This window comes from Tachyglossus aculeatus, chromosome 7 (genome assembly GCF_015852505.1).
Source record: "Tachyglossus aculeatus isolate mTacAcu1 chromosome 7, mTacAcu1.pri, whole genome shotgun sequence".
Lineage (NCBI taxonomy): Eukaryota > Metazoa > Chordata > Mammalia > Monotremata > Tachyglossidae > Tachyglossus > Tachyglossus aculeatus.
This window is the reverse complement of record NC_052072.1, coordinates 7,619,104-7,639,361: the sequence shown is the minus strand read 5'-3', so window position 1 is coordinate 7,639,361 and position 20,258 is coordinate 7,619,104. Positions and strand designations below refer to the sequence as shown.

Below are 20,258 nucleotides of genomic sequence, written 5' to 3'. Positions count from 1 at the left end.
GCTCTGGGCCAATTACCTCATCTGCAAAATGGGGATTAATATTAGGAACCCCATATGGGACATGGGCTGTGTCCAATCTGATGAGCTTGTATCTCCCCCAGAGCTTAGTACAGTGCCTGGCACATAGCAAGTGCTTAACAGATGCCACAAAAAATAAATAATAATAATATTTGTTAAGCACTTACTATGTGCCAAGCACCATACGAAGTAACGGGGGAAATAAAAGATCACCAGATCTGACACAGTCCCTGTCCCCCATGGGGGTCAAAGACTAAGGAGGCGGGGGAACAGATATTGAACTCTCATTTTAAAGATGAGGAAACTGAGGCACAGAGAAGCGAAGTGACTTGCCCAAGGTCACGCAGCAGACAAGTGGCAGAGCTGGGGTTAGACGAACACCATTTCTCCATTCATTGCGTTGACTTGCATCCTCCCCTTCTGCTCCCTTTGTAGGTGATATCAGTAGAAATCTCAGCTGCCGGCTCATCCTTCAGTCACTCATTCCATCTTGTTCCCATTTTTCCCACCAATGGAGGATCTTTCGGGAAGCAAGGAATGTGGTGAACGGTTTAAGGAATTCTCAGATTTCTGAACTCTGTTGCAAGTGTGGAAGTAGCATGGCGCTCAATAAATACGATGGAATGAACGAATGAATGAATGAATGTGTTCCCCAGACTGAGCCCCCTCCTTCCTCTCCCCCTCGTCCCCCTCTCCATCCCCCCCTTCTTACCTCCTTCCCTTCCCACAGCACCTGTATATCTGTATAGATGTTTGTACGGATTTATTACTCTATTTATTTATTTTACTTGTACATATCTATTCTATTAATTTTATTTTGTTAATATGTTTGGTTTCGTTCTCTGTCTCCCCCTTCTAGACTGTGAGCCCGCTGTTGGGTAGGGACCGGCTCTATATGTTGCCATCTTGTACTTCCCAAGCGCTTAGTCCAGTGCTCTGCACACAGTAAGTGTTCAATAAATACGATTGATTGATTGATTGATTGATTCATGGTGTCACTATGGGTTGGAGATGACTAGACGGCATAAGACAAGACCGTATTAAGGTAGAGAAGCAGTGTGGCTCAGTGGAAAGGGCTTTGGAGTCAGAGGTCATGGGTTCAAATCCCAGCTCCGCCAATTCAGCTGTGCGACTTTGGGCAAGTCACTTCACTTCTCTGTGCCTCAGTTACCCCATCTGGAAAATGGGGTCAATCAATCAATCAATTGTATTTATTGAGCGCTTACTGTGTGCAGAGCACTGGACTAAGCGCTTGGGAAGTACAAGTTGGCAACATATAGAGACAGTCCCTACCCAAAAGTGGGCTCACAGTCTAGAAGAGGGGATGAAGACTGTGAGCCCCCCATGGGATAACCTGATCACCTTGTAACCTCCCCAGCGCTTAGAACAGTGCTTTGCACATAGAAAGCGCTTAATAAATGCTATTATTATTATTATTATTATTATTATTATTATTATTATTATTATTATTATTATTACTGCGGTTTTAAATGGCCGGACCTTGGGGTGGGGATATTCTTGCGCTTGGAGATGGGACTGAGAATGAGTTTTAAGGGGGGGAGTTGCAGGGGAAGGGAGGAGGAGGTAGGACAAGGGGTGGAATGAGCCTCAAGAACTGTGACCTTGGAAGAAGAATGGGCCGGTTAGTGGCCATTGTCACATAAACAGGGTGGAGAAATTCCCAGACTACAGGGAGTCTGGACAACAGGAAATCCCCACTCCCAAGCTCTCCTTTCTAGGAAGAAACTGAGGGAAAAAGCGGTCCAACCCAGCCTCCTGTTAATCAGTCAGTCAGTTGCATTTATAATAATAATGATGATGGCATTTGTTAAGCGCTTACTATGTGCAAAGCCTTCATTCATTCATTCGATCGTATTTATTGAGCGCTTACCCCCCCATCTTACCTCCTTCCCTTCCCCGCAGCACCTGTATATATGTATATATGTTTGTACATATTTATTACTCTATTTATTTATCTTACTTGTACATATCTATTCATTTTATTTTGTCAATATATTTGGTTTTGTTCTCTGTCTTCCCCTTCTAGACTGTGAGCCCGCTGTTGGGTAGGGACCGTCTCTATGTGTTGCCAACTTGGACTTCCCAAGCGCTTAGTCCAGTGCTCTGCACACAGTAAGCGCTCAATAAATATGATTGATTGATTGATTGCAGAGCACTGTACTAAGCGCTTGGGAAGTTCAAGTTGGCAACATAGAGAGACGGTCCCTACCCAACAGCGGGCTCACAGTCCAGAAGCCCTGTTCTAAGCACTGGGGGAGATATAAGGCTATCAGGTTGTCCCACGTGGGGCTCACAGTCTTCATCCCCATTTTACAGATGAGGCTCAGAGAAGTGAAGTGACTTGCCCAAGGTCACACAGAAGACAAGTGACAGAGCCGGGATTAGAACCCATGACCTCGGGCTCCCAAGCCCGGGCTCTTTCCACTGAGCCACGCTGCTTCTCAATTTATCAAATGCTTACTGTGTACAGAGCGCTGTACTAAGCGCTGGGAAGAGTACAGTACAGGTAATTCATTCATTCAATTGTAGTTTTTGAGCACTCACTGTGTACAGAGTGCTGTACTAAGCACTTGGGAGAGTATAATACAGGAATTTATTCATTCAATTGCATTTTCTGGGCGCTCACTATGTACAGAGCACTGTACTAAGTGCTGGGAAGAGTACAATACAGGAATTCATTCATTCATTCAAATGTATTTTTTGAGCGCTCACTGTGTGCAGAGCACTGTACAAAGCACTTGGGAGAGTACAATATTCATTCATTCACTCATTCATTCATTCATTCAATCGTATTTATTCATTCATTCATTCAATCATATTTATTGAGTGCTTACTGTGTGCAGAGCGCTGTACTAAGCGCTGGGAAGAGTACAATACAGGAATTCATTCATTCAATTGTATTTTTTCAGCACTCACTGTGTACAGAGCACTGTACTAAGCGCTGGGAAGAGTACAATACAGGAATTCATTCAATTGTATTTTTTGAGCACTCACTGTGTACAGAGCGCTGTACTAAGCGCTGGGAAGAGCACAATACAGGAATTCACTCATTCAATTGTATTTTTTGAGCGCTCACTGTGTACAGAGCGCTGCACTAAGCACTTGGGAGAGTATAATGCAGGAATTCATTCATTCATTCAATTGCATTTTTTGGGCACTCACTGTGTACAGAGCACTGTACTAAGCGCTGGGAAGAGTGCAATACAGGAATTCATTCATTCATTCAATTGTATTTTTTGAGCGCTCACTGTGTGCAGAGCACTGTACAAAGCACTTGGGAGAGCACAATATTCATTCATTGACATTCACTCATTCACGTATTTATTCATTCATTCATTCAATCGTATTTATTGAGCGCTTACTGTGTGCAGAGCACTGTACTAAGTGCTTGGGAAGTACAAGTTGGCAACATATAAAGACAGTCCCTACCCAACAGCGGGCCCACAATCTAGAAGGGGGAAACAGAGAATGAAACAAGACATATTAACAAAATAAAATAAATAGAATAAATATGTACAAATAAAATAGAGTAATAAATATGTACAAACATCTATACATATATACAGGTGCTGTGGGGAGGGGAAGGAGGAAAAACGGGGGATGGGGAGGCAGAGGAGGGGAAGAGGAAGGAGGGAGCTAAGAAACAGACACATTTCTTACATACAATGAGCTTCCAGTCTAGAGGATATGATAGATTGATTAATTGATCGATTCATCTTCCAATCGGGCTTTGGAGAGAGGTCCTCAGAGCCCTGGGGAATCACGGGATTTGGTTTGACAGGCAGACCGTAAGGATATTTTGTTAATATGTTTTGTTTTGTTCTCTGTCTCCCCCTTCTAGTCCAGTGCTCTGCACACAGTAAGCGCTCAATAAATACGATTGAATGAATGAATGAATAAATGAATATGGCCCCCATCCCCCCAGGATGGTGAACCCACTGAAATTATAGTAGTTTGACAACTGTTCGGAAAAATTCAAGGTCAACAGATCCACCTTAGGGAACAGAGTAAGGTGTCAGTTGGCTCCTCCACGATCATGACGATGGCTCTCGCTGTCACCAAGGGACACCGAATTGGGCCGGTAGGGCTAGTGGTCTGATGCAGTGGTGACTTGGCCCGTGGCCTTATCAATCAATCAATCATATTTATTGAGCGCTTACTGTGTGCAGAGCACTGTACTAAGCGCTTGGGAAGTACAAGTTGGCAACATATAGAGATAGTCCCTTCCCAACCGTGGGCTCACAGTCTAAAAGGGGGAGACAGAGAACAAAACCAAACATACTAACAAAATAAAATAAATAGAATAGATATGGACAAGTAAAATAAATAAATAAAAAGAGTAATAAATATGTACAAACATATATACAGGTGCTGTGGGGAAGGGAAGGAGGTAAGATGGGGGGGATGGAGAGGGGTCCGAGGGGGAGAGGCAGGAAGGGGCTCAGTGTGGGAAGGCCTCCTGGAGGAGGTGAGCTCTCAATAGGGCCTTGAAGGGAGGAAGAGAGCGAGCTTGGCGGATGGGCAGAGGGATTGGGGGCATTCCAGGCCCGGGGGAGGACATGGGCTGGGGGTCGATGGCGGGACAGGCGAGAACGAGGCCTAACGGTGAGGAGATCAGCGGTGGAGGAGTGGAGGGTGCAGGCTGGGCTGGAGAAGGACAGAAGGGAGGTGAGGAAGGAGGGGGCGAGGGGATGGATGGATGGACAGCCTGGAAGCCCAGGGTGAGGAGTTTCTGCCTGATGCGCAAATTGATTGGTAGCCACTGGAGATTTTTGAGGAGGGGAGTGATATGCCCAGAGCGTTCCTGGACAAAGATAATCCGGGCAGCAGCGTGAAGTATGGATTGAAGTGGGGAGAGACACAAGGATGGGAAATCAGAGAGAAGGCTGATGCAGTAGTCCAGACGGGATAGGAGGAGAGCTTGAACGAGCAGGGCAGTGGTTTGGATGGAGAGGAAAGGGCGGATCTTGGCAATGCTGCGGAGCTGAGACCGGCAGGTTTTGGTGACGGCTTGGATGTGAGGGGTGAATGAGAGAGCGGAGTCGAGGATGACACCAAGGTTGCGGGCTTGTGAGACGGGAAGGATGGTAGTGCCGTCAACAGAGATGGGAAAGTCAGGAGGAGGACAAGGTTTGGGAGGGAAGACAAGGAGCTCAGTCTTCGACATGTTGAGCTTTAGGTGGCGCGCGGACATCCAGGTGGAGATGTCCTGAAGGCAGGAGGAGATGCGAGCCTGGAGAGACTTGCCCAAAGTCACGCAGCTGACAAGTGGCAGAGCTGGGATTTGAACCCATGACCTCTGACTCCAAAGACCGGGCTCTTTCCACCGAACCACGCTGCTTCCCCATGCATATCTTTTGTGGGGCTGAGGGAGAGACCTGGTTATCCTGTATTAACCCCTGAGCTTAGTACAGAGCTCGGCATAGAGTAAGCGCTTAAATACCACGGTTCTAATGATTATTATTTTGTGTGCTTGCAGTGATTTTTTTTTTTTAATGTGCAGAGCTGAAAACCAGCTAGAGGAAAAAGCTGTGGATCACTAAAGTGATGTCACTTAGTTAATACTTTATATGCTGCTCTGCCTTGATAATATAATCGAAGAAGCAGCGTGGCTCAGTGGAAAGAGCCCGGGCTTTGGAGTCAGGGGTCATGGGTTCGAATCCCGGCTCCGCCAATTGTCAGCTGTGTGACTTTGGGCAGGTCACTTCACTTCTCTGTGCCTCAGTTCCCTCATCTGGAAAATGAGAATTAAGACTGTGAGCCCCCCGTGGGACAACCTGATCTAACTGTAATCTCCCCAGTGCTTAGAACAGTGCTTTGCACATAGTAAGTGCTTAATAAATGCCATTATTATTATAATCAAAAAATATCTTCTGAATTTCTGTGCATTAACAGCGTTTAAGGAGCCCCCTGTTGGTGAACCATGGGGTTTTAGTTTTGGAAACCAGTGGGTTTATTAATAATAATAATAATGATGGCATTTATTAAGCGCTTCCTATGTGCAAAGCACTGTTCTAAGCGCTGGGGAGGTTACAAGGTGATCAGGTTGTCCCCCGGGGGGGGGCTCCCGGTCTTCATCCCCATTTTCCAGATGAGGGAACTGAAGCCCAGAGAAGTGAAGTGACTTGCCCAAAGTCACACAGCTGACAATTGGCGTAGCTGGGATTTGAACCCATGACCTTTGACTCCAGAGCCCAGGCTCTTTCCACTGAGCCACACTGCTTAATGGGGAGATACTAAGTACATATTTATGAATTACACATTATTAATTGATATTATGCCTCTCTCCACCTCTAGACTGTAAGCTCATTGAGGGCAGGGAACATGATTACCACGCAGAAGCAGCGTGCCTTAGGGGCAACAGCCTGGGCTGTGAGCCCGTTGTTGGGTAGGGACCGTCTCTATATGTCGCCAACTTGTTCTTCCCAAGGCGCTTAGTCCAGTGCTCTGCACACAGTAAGCGCTCAATAAATACGATTGAATGAATGAATGAGAGCCAGAGGACGTGGGTTCGAATCCCAGTTCCACCACTCATCAGCTGTGTGACTTTGGGCAAGTCACTTCACTTATCTGGGCCTCAATTCCCTCATCTGGAAAATGGGGATTAAGTCTGTGAGGCCCCCGTGAGACAACCTGATCCCCTTGTATCTACCTCAGTGCTTAGAACAGTGCTTGGCACATAGTAAGCGCTTAACATACCATTATTATTATTACTATTACCAACTCTGTTGTATTGTTCTCCCCTAAGTGCTTAGTACAGTGCTCTGCACACAGTGAGTGCTCAATGAACATCGCTGATGATGATGATGAGGTGTCAGTAAAACGGCTAAAGTTTTTTGACATTTATTAAGCACTCACTATGTGCCAAGCACTGTTCTAAGCACTGGGGGAGTTACAAGGTGATCAGGTTGTCCCACGGGGGGCTCACGGTCTTCACCCCCATTTTACAGATGAGGGAACTGAGGCCCAGAGAAGTTAAGTGACTTGCCCAAAGTCACACAGCTGACAATTGGCGGAGCCGGCACTTGAACCTGACCTCTGACTCCAAAGCCTGGGATCTTTCCACTGAGCCACGCTCCTTTCATTCATTCAATCGTATTTATTGAGCGCTTACTGTGTGCAGAGCACTGGACTAAGCGCTTGGGAAGTACAATACGCTCCTTCCGGGGCATTCCTACTTCATGGAATTCCAAGCAAGACTACTCAGTTTAGAGAAGCAACGTGGCCTAATGGACAGCAAACAAGTCTCTGCACATAGTAAGCGCTCAATAAATACGATTGATGATGATCATCAATCGTATTTATTGAGCGCTTACTATGTGCACAGCACTGTACTAAGCGCTTGGGAAGTACAAATTGGCCACATATAGAGACAGTCCCTACCCAACAGTGGGCTCACAGAGCTCTAAAGAGTGGGCATCTGAGACGGCACCCTTTTTTATAGAGAAGCAGTGGAAAGAGCCTAGGCTTGTGAGTTCTAATTCCGACTCCGCCACCGATCAGCTGGGTGACTCTGGGCAAGTCACTTGACTTCTCTGTGCCTCAGTTATCTCATCTGTCAAATGGGGGTTAAGACTGTAAGCCCCATATGGGACAACCTGATTACCTTGTATCTACCCCAATGCTCAGAACAGTGCTCGGCACATAGTAAGCACTTAAATACCAACATCATCATTATTATTATTACTATATTACCCAATGCAATATCATCATCATCAATTGTATTTATTGAGCGCTTACTGTGTGCAGAGCACTGTACTAAGCGCTTGGGAAGTACAAATTGGCAACATTAGAGACAGTCCCTACCCAACGGATAACTGAACATCGCCCTAAACTGAAGCACTTCACACATCAATGCCAACCTGGCGTTTCGAGGGAATGCAGAGGTTGACTTGTCGGGATACAGTCTCGGGAGGAGACACCCCAAGGCAAAAAGAAGCATCGGCGATAGTTATCAGGTGATGATGGAAGTCAGAAAGACCTGGGTTTTAAACCCCCCTTTCCCGCCTGCCTTCTGTGTGAACTGGGGCAAAATCGCTTGACTTCTCTGCCTCAGTTACCTCAACTGTAAAAGGGGGATTCTGACTGTGAGCCCCATGTGGGACAGGGGCTGGGTCCAACCTTATGACTTGTTATCTACCCCAGCACTCAGTACAGTGCTTGGCACATAGCAAGCACTTCACGAATTCCGTTTAAAAAAAAAAAAAGAGCCCAGAAAAGTTAGAAGATTTAATAGACCGCTTTGCACAGAAAGTGCTCAATCAATCAATCGTATTTATTGAGCGCTTACTGTGTGCAGAGCACTGTACTAAGCACTTAATTGCTCAAGTGCTCAATTGAAAGCACTCAATTGCTTTAAGTGCTCAATTTGTACTCTCTCAAGTGCTTGGTAATAATAATAATAATAATGGCATTTGTTCAGTGCTTACTATGTGCAAAGCACTGTTTTAACTGCTGGGGAGGTTACGAGGTGATCGGGTTGTCCCACATGAGTCTTAATCCCCATTTTACAGATGAGGGAACTGAGGCACCGAGAAGTGAAGTGACTTGCCCAAAGTCACACAGCTGACAAGCGGCGGAGCCGGGATTCGAACCCATGACCTCTGACTCCCAAGCCCGGGCTCTTTCCACTGAGCCACACTCCTTCTCAGTACAGTGCTCTGCACATAGTGATCACTCGGTAAATACCGTTGATTAGGAAATACTAAAAAAATCCAATTCTGCTGGTTGTTGGACTAACGGCAAACTTTTGATTATTTAAGCATGGTTATTTTGGGGTTACCTAACCTTATGGGATTTAATTATAATAATAATAATAATGGCATTTATTAAGCACTTATTACATGCAAAGCACTATTCTAAGTGCTGGTTATATACACAAGAGTACCACCAGGAAAATTGGAGCATGACTCTTCCAGTTTACCCTAATCCAAAAAAAATGAGCATTTTAATTATTGGTTCTACTCATCCACTGTAAGTGCTCATCCTTACTAATTATTGTGGTACTTGTTGGGCACTTCTATGTCGAGCCTAAGTCCTGGGGTGAATCTTCCACTCATCATCAATCGTATTTATTGAGCGCTAACTATGTGCAGAGCACTGTACTAACTCGTGTCCTGCTTCCATCCTGGGCACTGGCCCGAGAGGAGAGGACGACGGGTATTTGGCTACCCCAATCTTGGCATTAACCTGGCCCGGAAAGGTTTTCCCCCAATCCATTTCTAGGGTCCCAGACAAAACAAATATTCAACTAACTAAAGATACAAAGAAAATAGTTTTATTTGTCTATCAAATAGGAATTAAGATCTCATCAGCGAAGCTAGATGCCACAAGATCCGGTATGGTTCTGTATGCAACAAAGTAAGTGTCTTTTTCCGGACCGAGAGCGGGAAAAGATGACCTCACTGATGCTCTTTCTCTCTCCCCTCTTGATATTCCGAAGCACAGATCTGGTGGGAAATGTGACAGAAATGCACTTCAAGGGGAAAATAAGCAAAATCTGTCCTAAGAGCTTTGGTTCCTTTGCACTATTCACTAGTCTTCAGACTCTGCTTTATTCTTCTTCTTTTTCTTCTTCTTTTTTTCTGGCGTCTGCAAGAGTTGAAAAAGAAAAGAATTATTTCGACAGAGTTCAAGTAAGCTCCCCCTACCACAGTCCGTTATGCTCATTGTGGGCAGGGAACGAGTCTACCGAATGCTGCTCTGTCCCCTCCCAAGCGCTTAGCACAGGGCTGTGCTTACAGCAAACGGTCAATAAACACCACTGATTGATTGATCCACATCGGGAAGGCAACATTACACTCTGCTATGAAAGCATCACAGATCCTATCTCCTTGTAACCTGCAAGATAAGCCTGCTCTACAAAGTAGCGTCAGCTGGTTTACAAAAGCCCCCTCGTAGCTTTAAAAGCCTTCATGTCTTTGGTTTGCGAGTGTTGGGGCCCATTACAACCCAGAGCGAGTAAATGGTAGTGAGACCAATGTAGACCAGGACCACTGACCCACACTGCCAGCTAACACATCATCCCACCCATCTGGGGACGGGGCTGGGGTTATTACTCTATTTGACTTGTACATTTTTATTCTATTTATTTTATTTTGTTAATATGTTTCGTTCTGTTGTCTGTCTCCCCCTTCTAGACTGTGAGCCCGCTGTTGGGTAGGGACCGTCTCTAGATGTTGCCAACTTGTACTTCCCAAGTGCATAGTACAGTGCTCTACACAAAGTAAGCGCTCAATAAATACGATTGATTGATTGATTGTACACCCCAAGCGCTTAGTACAGTGCTCTGCACACAGTAAGCGCTCAATAAATACGATTGAATGAATGATCCAACTGGGATTCATGGAAACAAATCCGCATCTTACTTCAGCTACTACCGAAGTGGCGGCCTCTTCCTCAGAGGCGGCTTCTTCAGTCTTCTTCTTATCTTTCTTTTTCTTCTTCTTCTTCTTGGGGGTGTCATCCTCTTCTACCTCCTCTGTTAAGGACAAGAGCACAGACAGGGATGAGTCTCATCAGCCCAGGTGGCCAGAAGCCGGGTAACCGGTGTAAGCTTGTGGCATCTCCCCAAGGCAATGTCCTCTCAGAGGGGTGGGAGGTGGTGAGGTCCTCTGGGGAAGAGACTGTGCGGGCAACGGTCGTAGGGCGCGGATCCTCCCTTCTCTCCTACAATGAAACGACCCACCCTCCCAGGAGTGGTCTCAGCGATGACCTGAAAACCTGTCCCAGGTGCATGGGGGACGGCCCACAAGCCAAACTTTAGACTCGGTGCGCCCTTGAGGGGTGGGGACTGTGTCCAACCTGTTTGTTGGAAATCTACCCCAGTGCTCGGCACAGTAAGTGCTTAAACAATGCCACCGTTATTATCGTTATTAGTAAGTGGAGGCAACGAGAAGCACACGGCCTGAGGTGGTGGCGCACGAAGCAGAGCGCTCTGGGCTTCCCGTCCCGCCCTGCGTCTCTCCAGAATTTGTCCGTCTGTGGGGAGGGCTTGCTCCTCCGCTCCTCTGCCGCTAATCTCCTCACCGTTAGGCCTCGTTCACGCCTGTCCCGCCATCGACCCCCGGCCCACGTCATCCCCCGGGCCTGGAATGCCCCCAATCCCTCAGCCCATCCGCCAAGCTCGCTCTCTTCCTCCCTTCAAGGCCCTACTGAGAGCTCACCTCCTCCAGGAGGCCTTCCCACACTCAGCCCCTTCCTTCCTCTCCCCCTTGTCTCCCTCATCTTACCTCCTTCCCTTCCCCACAGCACCTGTATATATGCATATATGTTTGTACAGATTTATTACTCTATTTATTTTACTTGTACATATCTATTCTATTTATTTTATTTTGTTAGTACGTTTGGTTTTGTTCTCTGTCTCCCCCTTTTAGACTGTGAGCCCACTGTTGGGTAGGGACTGTCTCTAGATGTTGCCAGCTTGTACTTCCCAAGCGCTTAGTACAGTGCTCTGCACACAGTAAGCGCTCAGTAAATACGATTGATTGATTGCTCGTTTGGAGAGAGGAGAGGGGGAGGCCCGCTCTTGTTTCAGCCCAGCTCCCCCGGTTAAGGTTGGATATCCTGGGACTCCACCCCGCCCATCGCCGGGGTAGAGACCCGAGCTGGAGGCCTGCTGAGGAGGGTCTCAGAAGAGGTAGTGACTAACACACTGCCTTCATCTTCCTTTTGAAAGGAGTCAGGCAATGACAGGTAACGCTCATCACAGACCACTCCCCAGGAGAACGCTCCGCGGCCCAGGGGCCAGAGCACAGGGCTGGGAGTCAGGAGACCTGGGCTGGCATCCCGCCTCGGCCACTGGCCCACTTTGTGATCTTAGGTGAGTTGCTTCTCTATACCTCAGTTTCCTCACCCGTAAAACCGGAAGGTGCCTGCTCTGCCCCCTTAAACTTTGGGCCAGTCCCTTAACTTCTCTGTGCCTCAGTTATCTCATCTGTAAAATGGGGATTAAGGCTGGGAGCCCCCCGTGGGACAACCTGATCACCTTGTAACCTCCCCAGCACTTAGAACAGTGCTTTGCACATAGTAAGTGCTTAATACATGCCATCATTATTATTATTAAACCGTGAGCTCCATGAGGGAAAGGGACTGTCCTATCTGCACCTACCCCTATGTTTAGCATAGTGGCTGTCCATATCAGACACGTGCCAAAAACACTAATTATTATTTTGCTACTGACTCTGAGGCTGAGTTGCAACCAACAGGCGCTTAGTACAGTGCTTTGCACACAGTAAGTGCTCAATAAATACGATCAAAGGAATGAAGAATAATAATAATTACAGTATTTGTTAAGAGCTTACTCTGAGCGCTGGGGCAGATACAAGGTAATCAGGTTGGGTAAACAGGCCCACCTGGAGCTCACAGTCTTAATCCCCACTTTACAGATGAGGTAACTGAGGTAAAGAGAAGTGAATTGACTTGCCCAAGGTCACCCAGCAGACAAGTGGCGGAGCCGGGATTAGAACCCACGACCTCTGACTCCCAAGCCCGGGCTCTGTCCACTAAGCCACGACGCTTCTCCTGCTGCTTGGGCAAATGAATGAATTTGCCAAAACGCAGACAGGGCAGCAACCGCCTTGGGCTGAATCCAGGACCCCTCTGGGCATCCTGTTGGTTCGAATCCTTAAATGCCCGCTTCCCCGTCGGAGGAAAGCCATCCGACTCCTCTCCAAGGCCAGCGCCGGAATACTTTATTCCCAAACCGGTGACCTTGCCCCTCCCGGGGCCCCACAGCAGAGCGTCCTCACAGCGAGGCGGCACATCGACCGCCGGCGGCGAGAGAGGACCAAGGCCGCGCTCACCTTGCACCTCTGTGATTTTGGGCTTTTTCATTTTGACCGCCGGGACTTCCTCCTCCTCCACCTCCTCAAATTTGCGTTTCTTGGAAAAGGCCGGCAGCGTGGAGTCCCCAGACGGGTCGTAGGTCTTCACTTCGCTGGAACCGACAGGCGACTCGGAAATTAACGGTTTGCAAGGGCAGCAGCGGCCGCCGCCGCCGCCACCCAACCCCACGCGTTAGAAACTCACACTGGCAAATCGGTCTGTCAGGGGCTCGGAGATGACCGTTGGCCCTAAAGGCACAGGACGGAGCCAGGTTGGGTGAGCTGGGGCAGGGGAGGGAAGGACGGAGGGCTTCCCGGTGGGGTCCGCCAATGAACCTGTCAGGCACCGGCATCCCAGGATGCTTCGGAGGGGACCCGAGTACGGGTGGGAGCCCCGCCGGGCCCAAACGGCCTCCTCTTCCCCAGCTGCCCACTTGCCACAGGTGCTTTGGGAGGAGGCTAAATAGATCATCATCAATCATCATGAATCGTATTTACTGAGCGCTTACTGTGTGCAGAGCACTGTACTAAGCGCTTGGAAAGTACAGGTTGGCAACATATAGAGACAGTCCCTACCCAGCAGTGGGCTCACAGTCTAAAAGTAATAATAATAATTAGTAATAATAATAATAATTTTGGTATTTAAGTGGGGAGGATACGAGGTGATCAGCTGGGGAGGATACGAGGTGATCAGGTTGTCCCATGTGGGGCTCACAATCTTAATCCCCATTTTCCAGATGAGGTCACTGAGGCCCAATCAATCAATCGTATTTACTGAGCGCTTACTGTGTGCAGAGCACTGTACTAAGCGCTTGGGAAGTACAAACTGGCAACATATAGAGACAGTCCCTACCCAACAGTGGGCTCACAGTCTAAAAGGGGGAGACAGAGAATAAAACCAAACATACTAACAAAATAAAATAAATAGAATAGATCTGTACAAGTAAAATAGAGTAATGAATATGTACAAACATATATACAGGTGCTGTGGGGAAGGGAAGGAGGTAAGATGGGGGGATGGAGAGGGGGAGAGAGGTCACTGAGGCCCAGAGAAGTGACTTGCCCAAAGTCAAACAGCTGACAAGCGGCAGAGCCGGGATTAGAACCCATGACCTTTGACTCCCAAGCCCGGACTCTTTCCTCTAAGCCACGCTGCTTCCACAGTCAGCGCTTAACAAATACCACTTGTACTTCCCAAGCGCTTAGTCCAGTGCTCTGCACACAGTAAGCGCTCAATAAATACGATTGAATGAATGAATGAATGATTACATCCTGCCCTTGGCTTGGGGTTCCAGGCTGTGCCCACCCGCAGCCCGGGGAGAGGGGGCCCGCCCGACGGCAGGGTGGAGCCCCCGGGGCAAGACGGAAATTTCTCTCCCAATTCCCAGGAAGGAAGACAGCTTCTCACTGCCCTTGGTCACCCCCGGCTCCAGGTGCCGTCAGGGGACTCGGGGGAAGCCGAGAGCCTGGCCGACACTCGTGAAGCGCGTTTCTGTCCCGTCAGCCTCCCAAAGAGCATGGAAACCCCAGAGTGACACGGCACCCACCTCCTGTTCAGATACTGGTCTGCTTTCGCTAGGGCCTTTCCGGTTCCACTTATTCTTCGCAGCTGAGGAAAAGGCAAATGTCAGCTACTAATTAACCACCAGTGACGACGATACCGATAGTTGGTCTTAAAATGGACGGGAAAACGTCCAGAAGTTCAATCGGAGCTGCTGCGGTTTGGGGGTTTCTTTCCCAGCTCCAACGGCAAACAGGGCAGGTGACGGCTCTTACTTACCCCTCTCTCTTCCAAGTGCCTGAGCCGGACTTCTAGCTTGGCTCTGTTCTCCACCCCCATTTCGGCACTGGAGTCCTCGCCCAGGGCATCGTATCGGATGGCCAGCACGGTTTTGGCCGCCAGCATCCGGGAAATCTGGAAGGAGAGGACGTTATAAATGCAGGAATCCCTGCCCCAACCATTGAGAGAACCAGCTAATAGCAGAAATTTTTCCTCAAGTGCCACAGTTGCGCTTCCTCCTCAAACCATCTCTGATCTCCCACCTCATTCCCCTCCCCACTACCGCTTCAGCACTTCACCTTATTTTTTCGGGTCCCCCCCTCCCTCCCTCCCCTCACCCCCTGTACCTCTCTTCAAACTTGGTTGCTTCCCCTCCACAAATAACTTATTTTAATGCCTGCCTTCCCCAGCTAGATTGAAAGCTCCTCGACGGCAGGGATTGTGCCTGACCCTTAATTAACCTTGCTCCCGCCTACCGCTTATCAGGCTGGAAAGCTGCTTTGTAAATTCTGGCTGTGCCAAAGCCCCAGGACAATGTTGGGGGCCAGTGGGTTCAGGGTTGAGAGGAGTGGGGGGGTAGGGGTGGCAACCTGGGCAACTGAGAAGAGGGTGAGGACCCTTGGGCTGCCACTGTTGCTATTCCCAGGCCAGTTAGGGAAGACTCCACCATGCACCTGGCCCGTCCCAAAGCTCTTCCAGGGAATCAACACGAGCAACAGAGAGGAGCCCCCTCGCCCTGCCGGGGAGCCGCGCGGGCTGGCCAACAACTGGAATCGGGTGGGAAGCCGAGAAGAAGCGGCGGTGACCTTAAACCCATTTCCACCATCAATTTTTGCACAAAGTTCAGCTGGCAATCATCGACCGTGGACAATTTATTACTCTATTTACTCTATTTATTTCTTTATTTATTTACTTGTACATAGCTATTCTATTTATTTTATTTTGTTAGTATGTTTGGTTTTGTTCTCCGTCTCCCCCTTTTAGACTGTGAGCCCACTGTTGGGTAGGGACTGTCTCTATATGCTGCCAACTTGTACTTCCCAAGCGCTTAGTACAGTGCTCTGCACATAGTAAGTGCTCAATAAATACGATTGATGATGATGACGATGACGGACAGGGAAGCCCGGACCCGTCCGCGAGATACAGGGGCTCGTGGTGGTTACGAGGCAGGCGGAGGGAAAATCTGCCAGGGCACGCAATCTGGGCGTTCCCCACGTTTGGGCGTGGACGGGTCTACTCCTGACAACTCACCTTGCCTTTGTTTTTGGGGGTGCTCTGCCCCACAAGAGAGGCGTGATAAATCAGTCCGTATTTAGGGGTGTCCCGCCTGGTCTTCAGGGCTCGGAAGAGGGCCTTTTCGGCTCCCAAGATCTGCACGGTAGAGGCTGGGTGTTTGGCCAAATTCAGAAGTGAGCCTGGGGGTCAAGAAACAGTCGCGTCAGGGGGCCAGTTCACACTGGACGTACCGGGGAAGCCCCGAGCCGGGATCCGGGACCCCCCTGATCCCAGGCATCCCAAGCCCAACACACAGGAACTCCATCCCCAGGGGCAGGGAGAGGCCAAGTAACATGTGTTCGCCAGGGAATTCACTTACACGAGGAAGCACCGCTCTGGTGCCCAAGGAGAAAGGGTAGACATCTACATGGGGAAGGAGGAAGAGGAACCTCGGGGGGAATCTCTGACCAACAACCTCACACGAGTCTCCTTCAAACCCAGCACCATCTGGAGGGTGGACACAAAACTGGAGCCCACATCTGACTTTTTTTTTTTCGATGGCATTTATTAAGCGCTTACTATGTGCAGAGCACTGTTCTAAGCGTTGGGGGGGGACACAAGGTGATCAAGTTGTCCCACGTGGGGCTCACAGTCTTAATCCCCATTTTACAGATGAGGTAACGGAGGCTCAGAGAAGGTAAGTGACTTGCCCAAGGTCACATAGCAGACATGTGGTGGAGTCGGAATTTGAACCCATGACCTCTGACTCCAAAGCCCGTGCTCTTTTCCACTGAGCCACCCTGCTTCTCTTGTGGATAACATACTAAGATCAGAGAAGCAGCGTGGCTCAAAGGAAAGAGCCCGGGCTTTGGAGTCAGAGGTCATGGGTTCAAATCCCGGCTCCGCCAGTTGTCAGCTGTGTGACTCTGGGCAAGTCACTTAACTTCTCTGGGCCTCAGTTCCCTCATCTGGAAAATGGGGATGAAGACTGTGAGCCCCTCGTGGGACAACCTGATCACCTTGTAATACCCAGTGCTTAGAACAGTGCTTTGCACATAGTAAGCGCTTAATAAATGCCATTATTATTATTATTATTATTATCACATCAAACAAAAGCCGATCGGAGAAAACAGTGCTCAAGCAAGGACTTCTGACCCGTGACTGAAATTCAAATTCACCTCGGGACGGTCGCTTACGGAGCCCTGAAGTTAAGATTTGCAAGTGGCACGGCCTAGTAGATAGAACCCGGGCCAGGTCAGAAGGACCTGAGTTCTAATCCTCGTTCTGCCACTTGTCGGTGGTGGAACCTTGGGCAAGTCAAATCCCTCCTCCGGGCCACAGTTACCTCATCTGTAAAATGGGGATTAAGACTGCAAACCCCACATAGGACATGGACCGTGTCCAATCTGGTTAGCTTGTATCTACCCCAGCGCTTGGTGCAGTGGCTGGCACGTACTAAGCACTTAATAAATACCATAAAAATGGATAAATACACCTTTTCAAAAGTGCTTGGATCGCTCAATTTGCATCCCAACAGTTTGAGCAAAGGGTCCAAAGTGTCTCAGAAGAGGTAGTGACTGAGTTGCCTTCATTATCCACAAGGTAGTCAGGCAAACAAATGCACATCATCACCGATCACTCGGCCCTCACCCCGGCTCCCGAGGACTTACGAAGGACACAGCTCTTTTTGAACTCGATTCCGGTCAAGAAGTGGGCAGCAAAGCCTGCAAGATCGCCGTCCTCGGAGGCAAAATTACCGGGAGGGCGAGACTTGCGCTGACCGGGCATGACTTACCCGCGTGGGCCACCAGCCGGGCTCCGACCAGCTCGCCCACCATGACGGTGAGGTTGGGGGCGATGGCCATCATCCTGTTGGTCAGGTAGTCGTAGAGCTGGTTTCGGTACTCTGAGATCTCAATCACCTGGAGCGAACACCCAAACGGCAGCGGTCACGGCCCGGCGTGACAAGGGGCCGACCGATAACCGACCGACATATTCACGGAGCAACTGACGCATCCCCTTGTCTGGAAAACCAAGGACTGTGGGAAGAGGTGGAGGTATTTCCTTCCTTCCCAGGGCTGGGAATTTAAGGCTCAGGGAGCCTTCAAACTTGCGAAAAATCGCACTGCAAATAATCGGCCGAGGGCCGAGAGGTTTCCGAGCCACCGTGGCAACAGAGGGCCCCGTGTGTTGAGAAGCCAAACGTGAATTCAAAAAAGGTCGCTGAGTCCCAAACTCCAACCTGAAATTATAAGAACCCAATCGGTTCTACGAACAGGACTCCTAAAGATGCCCACTCATCCTGGAAGACCCACCCCAACCTCGACCATCATCCCCACCATTGTCATCCACGTCCGAGAGCAGAGCATTGGACTGACTAGTACCACAGAAACATCACACCCGATCATTACCCCAGCCCCGGGAGTTGACAACCAAGTGGGTTGACAAGAATGATTTACAAACTATCACATCAGGGCGCTGCAAGTGGGAGGACTGGGACAAAAATCACAGGGGAACAATGGGGATGGACCGACTGCTTAATGAGAGCCCAATTAATACACTCAGACTCTTGGGTCTGGCAAGGTGATGGGTGTGATGGAACCGTGCTGTGCTAAAATCAGGAAAGCTGTGTGGCCAGCGACACCTGGAAGCTTGTGGGTGGCTGTCTTGGAGCAAACACTGGAGCACTGACCCTTGACCCCTGCTTTCCCCCAGGGCCCCGAATTCCCTCCCCCTTCACAGCTGACAGTCCGCCTCTCTCCACACCTTCAAACCCCCCAAACTTATCTCCTGAGCCCCCTTTTTTCTCTCCTCCTCCCCATCCCCCCCACCCTACCTCCTTCCCCTCCCCACAGCACCTGTATATATGTTTGTACAGATTTATTACTCTATTTATTTTACTTGTACATATTTACTATTCTATTTATTTTGTTAATAATGTGCATCTAGCTTTATTTTTATTTATTCTGATGACCTGACACCTGTCCACATGCTTTGTTTTGTTGTCTGTCTCCCTCTTCTAGACTGTGAGCCCTTTGTTGGGTAGGGACCGTCTCTATATTTTTCAGATTTGTCCTTTCCCAAGCGTTTAGTACAGTATTCTGCACACAGTAAGCGCTCAATGAATACGACTGAATGAATGAATGAATCTCTTCCAAGAGGCCTTATAATAATAATAATCATGGCATTTGTTAAGCGCTATGTGCAAAGCACTGTTCTAAGCGCTGGGGGGATACAATATGATCAAGTTGTCCCAGTCTTAATCCCCATTTTTACAGATGAGGTAACTGAGGCTCAGAGAAGTTAAGTGACTTGCCCAAGGTCACACAGCAGACTTGTGGTGGAGCCGGGATTCGAACCCACGCCCTCTGCCTCCAAAGCCCGGGCTTTTTCCACTGAGCCACGCTGCTTCCCTGGCTGAGCCCTTTATTTCCCTACCTGCTCTTCCTCCCGTGTCAACTGTGCATCCCTTGATCCTCACCCCAACCCCACAACACATATGTAAATATTCTTATACTCTACAATTTCCCCTATCGCTAATCTACTTTAACGTCTGTCTCCCGCTGCAGATGGGAGGCACCCTGTGGCCAGGGATGGCGTCCACCCACTCGGCTGTATTGTACAGATGGCTAACCAGTGCTCTGCACACAGTAAGCGCTCAAAAAATATGACTGAATGAATGAATTGGGATGGGTGACGCCCAGCCCCTGCTTCTCCTCTTTCTTCCTCTTGCCGGGCACCCTCTAGGGTTCCCTAAATTCACTGGGGTGCTGACTGAACGTCGCATGGGGAAATGCACGATGGAAAAACCTCCCATCCTCAGGAGCAGCTGGCTGCCACATGATAAAAAGAGGGCTTTTGGATCCTAGATTTTAGCGATCCGCGCTACCGCGATTTATCGTACCCGATTTATCAACGCTGATTATGACCACTAAAGCCAAACAATCACGTCTCTAATCCCTTCCCCGCTGACGCCCTTTGAAATGGCAAGGGACTGACGAGTACTCGCGACGACCTGGCCATTCAGACCCCCTTACTCAGCCGCCCCCCACCCCTGCTTCGTATTTTAACACAAGCAACCCAAGATGGCATCAGATGAGGTAGTGACTTTGCACCCTCACGGCTACATCAGGAGAGCAAAAATCGAGAAATCATCATCGCCATCGAGAAAACTGGGATAAGCGGGAACCTGGGCTGAGATCCAACAGGTAACAAGCGACCATACCTGGTTGCAGAGGTGGAGGATGTTACTTATGTCTTCTTCCGACACTTCCGTTCCCATTGACACCTCGGCGGCGGCTTTCACCTGGCCTTCGATCTCCTCTGGCAGGATCTCAGAAAGATCGGAAGAGGCAAAGTTCTGTCTGTCTCCTGTTGAGAGGCACGGGGAGGGAGGGGAT

At 49.0% G+C, this 20,258-nt stretch overlaps 1 protein-coding gene and 2 non-coding genes across 3 annotated transcripts in view; all 3 read right to left on the bottom strand.

Moving 5' to 3' along the window:
- Window positions 1–9,294: 9,294 nt before the first annotated feature.
- The window catches only part of NOP58 (NOP58 ribonucleoprotein), a 30,781-nt gene continuing 19,817 nt past the window's right edge, over window positions 9,295–20,258 (bottom strand). The window contains exons 8-15 of the mRNA XM_038749023.1: window positions 20,084–20,229; window positions 17,654–17,780; window positions 15,895–16,058; window positions 14,644–14,778; window positions 14,411–14,472; window positions 12,843–12,976; window positions 10,407–10,519; window positions 9,295–9,630 (exon numbers count right to left, since the gene is read on the bottom strand). Of these exons, the coding sequence (XP_038604951.1) occupies window positions 9,574–9,630; window positions 10,407–10,519; window positions 12,843–12,976; window positions 14,411–14,472; window positions 14,644–14,778; window positions 15,895–16,058; window positions 17,654–17,780; window positions 20,084–20,229 (938 nt within the window). The 3' untranslated portion in view covers window positions 9,295–9,573. The remainder of the gene's footprint in view (window positions 9,631–10,406; window positions 10,520–12,842; window positions 12,977–14,410; window positions 14,473–14,643; window positions 14,779–15,894; window positions 16,059–17,653; window positions 17,781–20,083; window positions 20,230–20,258) is intronic.
- Window positions 17,415–17,497, bottom strand: LOC119931246. The gene has a single exon (XR_005452099.1). It is a non-coding gene; the product is annotated as a small nucleolar RNA SNORD11 (small nucleolar RNA).
- Window positions 19,942–20,024, bottom strand: LOC119931247. The gene has a single exon (XR_005452100.1). It is a non-coding gene; the product is annotated as a small nucleolar RNA SNORD11B (small nucleolar RNA).